The sequence below is a fragment of the Halyomorpha halys genome, unplaced genomic scaffold (genome assembly GCF_000696795.3).
Source record: "Halyomorpha halys isolate HHAL.00 unplaced genomic scaffold, Hhal_1.1 Scaffold143.1, whole genome shotgun sequence".
Classification (NCBI taxonomy): Eukaryota; Metazoa; Arthropoda; class Insecta; order Hemiptera; family Pentatomidae; genus Halyomorpha; species Halyomorpha halys.
The window spans coordinates 315,780-324,616 of record NW_027114557.1 but is presented as its reverse complement, the minus strand read 5'-3'; the positions used below and the strand labels follow the sequence as shown (position 1 = coordinate 324,616).

At 28.0% G+C, this 8,837-nt stretch overlaps 1 protein-coding gene across 5 annotated transcripts in view; it reads right to left on the bottom strand.

Moving 5' to 3' along the window:
* Ntan1 (N-terminal amidohydrolase 1) overlaps positions 1–8,837 on the bottom strand; it is a 91,934-nt gene that overhangs the window by 12,064 nt on the left and 71,033 nt on the right. For 4 of the 5 annotated variants that reach the window (XM_067051717.1, XM_067051716.1, XM_067051718.1 and 1 more), the window contains exon 8: positions 4,999–5,072. The exons of the other annotated variant lie outside the window; for it this stretch is intronic. In XM_067051717.1, the coding sequence (XP_066907818.1) occupies positions 5,063–5,072 (10 nt within the window). In that variant the 3' untranslated portion in view covers positions 4,999–5,062. The remainder of the gene's footprint in view (positions 1–4,998; positions 5,073–8,837) is intronic. 5 annotated transcript variants of the gene reach the window in all.

The following is an 8,837-nucleotide window of genomic DNA, read 5'->3' as shown; positions in this document are numbered from 1 at the left end:
ATAGTAAATTAAGGTAAGGTAAATTATAAATAATAATGTTAAATAATTGAATTGAATTAATGTAGGATCATACAAATAATAGAAACTTTTGTAATAGATGTCCCTGAAGATGGCCGAATTGGCCGAAACGTTGGACGTGTAAATGAAATAAATGTTTTGAGACTAAAATTTGGATAGTGTGTTGAATTATTTAGTAAAAAAATATGTTTAATGTTTGGTTTTACATTTTTCTTTATTTTATTTTCTTCCAATTGACATTTTTAGTTTAAACTATTATGAAGTGCTCAAATTTCCAACGTTATATCAAAAGGCTTCTTAGATTTATGTTTTGTGATTTTAAACATTGCTCAACCCATCAATGATTGTTATCTTGTTTTGTTTTTAGCCCCCCCCCCTGTTTTGTTTTCAGACCAAAACATCGGCACAACATTTGTGTTCATTACTGCACCACTGACCACTTTCTCCTCGTATTGAATCTACACTCCAAAATAAACAATTAATTATATAACATAATGTTATATTTTATCAAATAAAATACTTATTTATTATTTTATGATAACTTAACAGTAAGATTATATGACAACAAAATTTTCTTTGTCATCTTATAATCTTAAAGTATTTTACAATGCTTTGTACCTGTTTGATTATGTACTGAACAAGACCTGAAAAATCAGTCAAAAAGTGGGTTACAAATAAATTATTTCTTTGCTATTTGAGTACCATTTTGACCATATTCCTTTTATTTATTATATTGATAATATTTCTGTACTTATTCAACCATCTATCAAGTAATAAATGGGTTACTTTCACAGAAAGGGGCAATTAAGAAATGTGGAAATTTTTTATATTATAGAAAAAGCTGAAGAGAAGATGGAGAAAAGTGCGGTCAGCGAAAATTTGTGCCAACATTTCAACCTGAATTTCAGGCTTTCATCTTGGCTGAAAAAACAAAAAAGATATAACAACCATAACTCATAGAAACATAAAAATAAAAGGAAAATAATAAATAAACAAACTTGGAAATATACAAAACAATGGATAGTTGTCGATTGATAACAATAGAAGTATATAGTAGTTGATTGATAACAATAGACGATGAAATATAAATTAAAGAGGTAAGAATTATACAAAATAAATGATAATTTAATTTATTGTTATGTATATTTTCAATTTTGTTTATTTATTATTTTCCTTTTATTTTTATGTTTCTCTGAGTTATGGTTGTTATCTCTTTTTTGTTTTTTCAGCTCTGATGAAGGGCTGAAATTCAGGCTGAAACATAAGAAAAAATATATAAATTTTATTTTAGTTTTTTAAATAAGTTTTATTTTTTAAATAAAATAATAATTATAAAATAAAATAATTTAACCGTACCCCGACAATGTTATTCTCATATTAATCTACAATCAACTATAAAAACCTCAGTATAGAAAAGCTGTATTTATAAGTGAAATTTTTCCGTTGGGGTCAAATGTTTCTGAGGTATAAAAAATCCATTTTTTTACCAAACAACCATAAGTCGTCGATGTACAGCCATGATTATCAATAATAATTCATACAAGTTTTGCTGGCATTTACATTCCAGCCAACCACCATTATTAGTACATCGACGGTGCAGGGATGATTATCTCTCATTTTGTAGAAGACCTTAATTACAAAACCATTTCTTCTGGCATAAATCAGAATGCTTCCTGGCACAGACAGATTATGATTTTAAGATGAAAAAGTGAGTGTTCAGAGCAATGCTTTCACAACCTTTTTGAAATATCACAGTCAAAGCTGTATTTTTCAGGTCCTGCTTTTTCACCAGTTCTTTTTTCATATGTTTATTAGTTATCCAAAACATTAAATAACATCTTGATTCGATCGACCTGGAGAACTCAGTGAGTGTTAATAACATTGGTTGGCTGGAGTGTAAATGCCAAAAAAAAACTTTTATGAAGCTCCTGGCCCATGATCATTTAAATAATCACTATGATTAAGTGATTATTTAAATAATTTTTTTCTCATTGTACATATTTTTATATCTTGATTGGAATATCTTTAAATTCCTAAAAACTCAAATTTAAAACTGCCCTTTTCAGTGAAAATGACCCATGTATAGAAGCAGATTATAAGCATACAAATATTAAATTATTCATTAAAAGAGTCTCTAGAGATCATAACTTTAAATTTTTTGTTTAAGTAACTTGCAAGGGAGGCTACACATGTGGGATCACCGATTCCAATGAAACTTTTTTTAGTGATACAATGTTTAAAAAATATTAGACAAGTGTCCTAGAATTCTTGCCAATGTGCCCTAGGAGCCAAGAAAAAATGGTGTTGTGTGTAGCGGAGGGAGTTAAGTGACAGCATCATGACTGCGCGTGGCCTTGGTAGTCTATTTTTATTTCTGTGGCGGTCCAAAGAAATGAAAACTTGATCTCCCACCATGGTTAGAATAGGTTGGTTACTTCTAGATAACCTCGCCCCACCCATGTCAGAAATGACCGGGAAGGGGGCCATAAACAATGTATATAATTTATGCAATTTAAGAATTTTTTTTATATTATTGTATGCTGCCTTTTTTATGCAATTTAATGGTTATTATATACCAATCAATTTGTTGTTTTTTGTAAAGGATAAGAACAAATAATTGTTAATAGTATTAAATGAGTTCAAGTGTAAAAAATATTATAAAAACCAAAAGTAGCTTCCAGTAAAATAGAAAACAAAATTTTGTTTAGGAAAAATCAAATCAGATAAGTTTTTAATGTCTTTTGAAACCCTTAAATACAAATTTTCATATAAATAAAATTTAGAACTATTTGGGCCTGATTTTTGGAGGATATTTTTTTTACCCTGATGTCCTACATTTACGAAATAAATTCATAACTTCTCACGATGTTACCCAAACCCAAGTGTTGGGAAGCCGAATTTAAGCTTTTTCAAATCAAATGAAAAGCAGTTTTAAATCAAGAAAATTATCTCAAACATTTTATTTTATATCTACGGTTCTAATTTGTTTATAAGGTACGATTTGTACCATTTTATGAAGTTTAGAGGATTCTAAATCCCTTTTAAGTGTATATTAGTGGTGTCATCCTGAAGTAATTGCATTTCATGTGATTGTCTGTTAAAAAAACCTAAGGACCCAGTAAAGCGAAAATTTTGAAGAAAACATTGTATTTTTCGATTACTGTCAAAATTTTTATTGAAAGGTTTTTAAAGTGTGAAAAACAAATATTAACTTTATCTCTCCATAAAAAAAATATTTTATTCCATTTGGCTAGGTCAGTCAGGCCAAGTTATTTCAATATTATTTTGGCATATGGGGGTTATAATATCTCATTCGATTTCTTTTTTGATGTAGAATAACAAAAAAATGTTGTCAATTATATTAAATAAGTTAAAAAGCATACTAAATCATAAAAACCCAAAATAGCTTTCTATATAAGAAAAAAAAATTAAAAATCTCTAAAAATCAGGCCCAAAAATTTCAAGTTTTTGATCTATATGAAAATTTGTATTTAAGGGTTTCAATAGGATCTGACTTGATTTTTCCTAAACAAACTTTTTTAGGTCTACTTCATTGGAAACTACTTTTAGTTTTTGTAATTTATTATGTATTTAAACTCATTCAATAAAATATTATTTATATATATTTTTTATTTAATACCAGATTGGCCTGGTGAGCCTTACAAGGTTAATATAATAGTTACATTTTTTTTTTTTAACAATTGATTAACAGGGGGTATAGTCTCGTGCAAAAGACATCACTAACTAATGTAATGTTATAAGAAAAAAAAATAAGATAGAATAAATTGATACAAATAATAATTCTTAAGAAGAGAGAAAAAGAAAAGTTAGTCACAAAAACGACATCCACAGATTCAACAAACCAAATAATTGACTTCTAATGTGAAAAAAAACAACGTTAATTTAAGAAAAAGATGAACAGAAAAAAAATAAAATTGTAGAATGTCAACAATAGAATCGATAAATATAGAATTTATAACAAGATTTCTTGCAGCAGCCTGGGCTTCAGTCTTCGGATTTCCCACTTTGAAAGTCACTGCTCCTTTAACTGTCAGTAACTACGAGTGGAATGAGCTGTACAATAAATAATCTTTTGTTCTTATTATACACAAAAAAACAAATCGATTGGTATACCAATATATAATAGTCATTAAATAGATGCAGAGCAGAGACAGCATATGATAATATTAAAAAATTTAAGTTGTATAATTCAATTTTTTCTGTTATTTTTTTATTTTTTTTTTTTTTTAGTCTCCCTGGTCATTTCTGACATACATGGTGGGAGGGGGATGTTTATTTATAGTTAACCAACTTATTCTAACCATGGTGAGAGGTAAAGTTTTCATTTCGGGGGACCTGTAGAACTGTACATATAAAATAAAATGTTTGAGATAATAGTTGTAATTATCTAGAGATGTAACCAACCTATTCTAAACATGTTAGATGGTCAAGGTTTTTATTTTTTTTATTTGTTAAACCACCACAGAAATAAAAGTCTACCCTAAGGCCATGAGCGCCATGAGGCAGTCCTCTGCTACAAACAGCCCAGTTTTTCTTGGCTCTTGGGGCACATTGGTAAGAATTCTAGGGCACTTGTCTAATATTTTTTAAACATTGTATCACTAAAAAAAATTTTAATTGAAACCAGTGACCGTACATGTTTAGCATCCCTTTGTTAGAACTTAGCAAACAGTGAAAAACTAATAACTTCCATTTTTTTCCCCTTTCACAGTAAAAGCATTCTTTCTGTGAAGATTTTTTTCGATTTTATAATTTTCAGAAGTTTGAAAATAGTTTTTCTTAATTATTTTGAAGGGAAACAAGACTAGTAGAAAAATATAATATTCATAAAAAAAAAAAAAAAAAAGCAATGTTATCAAGGATTTGTTTGTATCAATTATGTTTATGGAGTGACAGGTTTAATGATTTGTGTAATGACGAAAAAAAAAAAAAAAATGAAATACACATAGTAATTTTTACTTGGTATCTCTTTCTTTCCGTTTTCTCTTATTCTTGTTTTTTCTTGCCGAGGTTTCAACTTTTCTTAATTTTCACTGCAAATTCATAACAAAACTGGTTAAATACTATTGAACAAAACAAGCATTAATTATGCAATTTGGAAAGAACATATTACTTTAACTGAATAAATATAAAAATAAACAAAAGTATTTTTTTGGGGGGGGGGAAGGGAGGTATGAAGAATTTTTTTTTAGAATTTCTTTTTGCCAACAATGCCCATATTTCACACCACACCTCAATAGCTGAGGACTAAACCCAGATATTTCAAAAACCCTCGGAGGCCATGATAAAACAATAGAATTAGTGTTTCAGTTTCTAAAATCACATTTACTGACAAAAATATATCATTGAACGGAAGAAAAAAAAATATAAATAAAATAATAAATAATCAAATTAAAAAATAAATAAAATTAAACGAATTATAAGCAAAATTAAATAAAATATAAATGGCGTTGATGACCAATGAAGTTTGGCACCACTAAACAAAAACAAACAAACAAAGAGAAGTTTTTTATAAATATCATTTAACCCAGAAATATTAATGGTAATCAAAACAATGAATACTTCCCAACTAATTCCCCTCTCCAAAAGATAATGGCATAGTGAGAGAGCTACATGCACATCAGTAATTTTTGTGGTTCATTACACCAACCAGTAGGTAGTGAACAAACAAAGCATTTTCTAATTTTTGAAAATTGTTGATTGACCGTGTAAAGTATATAAAACGAAGATGTTCCGGGTATGGTCAAAAGAATTCAAATAGTAATAGACATATTTATTGTGAGCCAAAATTTTGGCCCACTAACTGAAATTTATTCTTGTTCTTAGTTCCATTCGATAAGCCCCGATGAAGCCCTGCAAAGTGGGGCGAAACGATAGCTCATAATAAATAGTTTTATTACTAGTTGGGTTTTTTGGACCGCACTCAAACCATCTTCTTTTTATTTTCTAATTTTATGTTTCAAAATTCTTTTGACACTACAGAGTCAAAGACGAATTGATGAAGCTGCTTAGAAAAAAGGATTTAACCTGCTTCAACGAAGTTTATTGTATTGACACTGACGGATCCGTGAGATAGGCAAATATTGTTGCGTTCCCTAAAACCGGAGGCACAGCTCTAGTCTTGGATTAGACGGTGAGATTTGAAAATAATTACCTTGATGAGGTGGATTGGAAAGGGAAATAAAAGAAATTTATGAAAAATACACCCCGCTTCTTAAAGAAAAATTCTGCTAGACCTTCAGAGAGAGAGAGTTCACCATGAAGGGCATCTAGTTTGGATCTCGCATAACAATTCCGAATAAAACAAGGAGTTTCTCAGAAGACCTAGATGTTAGCATCAGGGATATAGTGAAAATATTACTCTGGACTCTTTGGGTATCATACATCACCTGCATGAGAATCACCTCTGATGACATTGGATTTTATTCATTCATTTTTTGTTAAGCTTTTTAACCTATTTATTTATTAAATAAATCAAATGGTATTCTTGTTAAGTCTCACACTCTTTACTATATCAATAATCCAACGTTTCGGTCAATTCAGCCATCCTCAAGAAGAATCTTAAATATAAATTCACACCTCACATCAAAATTTAGAAATTGTTTTACGGGCTATTTTGCCCAGGTCATCAATTACAAGTTACAATCAACCTATTTTTTTTAAATATATAAGAAGATGGTCAGGGTTGCGGTCAAAAGAGAAACAAAAATAGTTTACAACTATTTATTTTCCGACGTTTCGCCCCACTTTGCAGGGCTTCATCAGGGCTAAAAAGATAGAAAAAGAATGGCAAGAGTATAATGTCTTTATAAAAATACGTAAAATATAAAGCTAAAAAAGTACAGGAGATGGACATAAAACAAAAACAATACGGGGAAGGAAAAAAAAAAATATAAAAAAATTATAGAGATAAAATAAACGTCATGAAAGAATAATTATAAATAAAAATAAATAAATAAATAATAATAATGATAAGAAATGAGCAAAGAACAAGTCAGGACAACCTACCTGTTCAAAGCAATCGGTTGAACAGAAAGATTTATATTTATATTTTTCTTTGCCATTTATATTTTTCTTTCTGTTCAACCGATTGCTTTGAACAGGTAGGTTGTCCTGACTTGTTCTTTGCTCATTTATTATCATTATATATCATTATTATTATTTATTTTTATTTATAATTATTCTTTCATGACGTTTATTTTATCTCTATAATTTTTTTATATTTTTTTTTTCTTTCCCCGTATTGTTTTTGTTTTATGTGCATCTCCTGTACTTTTTTAGCTTTATATTTTACGTATTTTTATAAAGAAATTTTTACTCTTGCCATTGTTACTTGTTTTTATTCTTATCATTGTATCTTATCTTTGTATTTTTATTCTTATCATTGTATCATTTTGTATCTTTTTAGCCCTGATGAAGCCCTCCAAAGTGGGGCGAAACATCGGAAAATAAATAGTTGTAAACTATTTTTGTTTCTCTTTTGACCGCAACCCTGACCATCTTCTTATATATCAATTTTTACGGTTAACTAAATATATACATATATTTTTTTTAAAACTTCATTAATTTTAGATTAAAACTACACTATTTACTATTATATAAACAAACTATTTATCTAACTATTGATAAATAGTTTGTTTATCTAATAATGGATAGTGTAGTTTTAATCTAAAATTAATTTTTAAAAATTAATGAAGTTTTAAAAAAATAGGTTGATTTTGACTTGTAATTGAAGACCTGGGCAAAATAGCCTGTAAAACAATTTTTAAATTTTGATGTGAGGTGTGAATTTATATTTAAGATTGTTCTTGAGGATGGCCAAATTGGCCGAAACGTTGGACTACTGATATAATAAAGAGTGTGAGACTTAACGAGAATACCATTTGATTCATTTAATAAATAAATACCAGTCTCAAGAAATTGAATAAATTATATATAACTATTTATTTATGTTTTTTAAAACTTATTTTTTCATTTCTTTTAACTTATTTATAAGTTTTTTAAATTAATTTATTTCAAACGAATGTACAGTTGTTCTAAAGGCATAAAAACAATTATTTTTGTTTTCTTCTCATTTGCCTTTAATGTCATATGTCTGTTAAAAATTGTTATATAACCATGTGACAAATATAAATAGTTAAAAACTGATAATGGTATTTTTAATTCATTAACAGGATAATTGAATGTGCATTTTCCATTCACTATGAAAATATAAATAATCTCATAAGCAAGAATGATTATTTTTCCTGCCATTTCATTATCAACTGTTTAAAATAACAAAAGGTACAATAATCATTTAGAGTATTTAAATTCAAATATTAGACTCAAAAAATGATAGATGTAAAATAATAATTTTCGAATAGTTTTACAAAAAAACATAAACATAAACATAAAAACAAAATAGTTTTAAACTATTTATTTGATGATGTTCCGCCCCACTTTGTAGAGCTTCATCAGGGATAAAAAAAATTACAAAAAATATTTTGACGTAATAGGAAAAAATACAAAAAGGAAATTATGGTAAGGCTAAAATTATATAAGTATAAGTGAAAACAAAATAATATAAAAATGAAAGAAAAGAAGAAATAAAATGGTATAAATATAATATAGACAACGATAAGAATATAAAAAAATATTTTTAACCTAATAGTTTTGGAATTTTTTTATATTCTTATCATTATCTATTTTATATTTATACCCCCACCAAATCACATTTACCCTTCGACGTAACCCATGACCTCTTCCCCTACAATATCCTTTAATAATACCCCACTTATTCCTGTCGAACAGATCCGTTA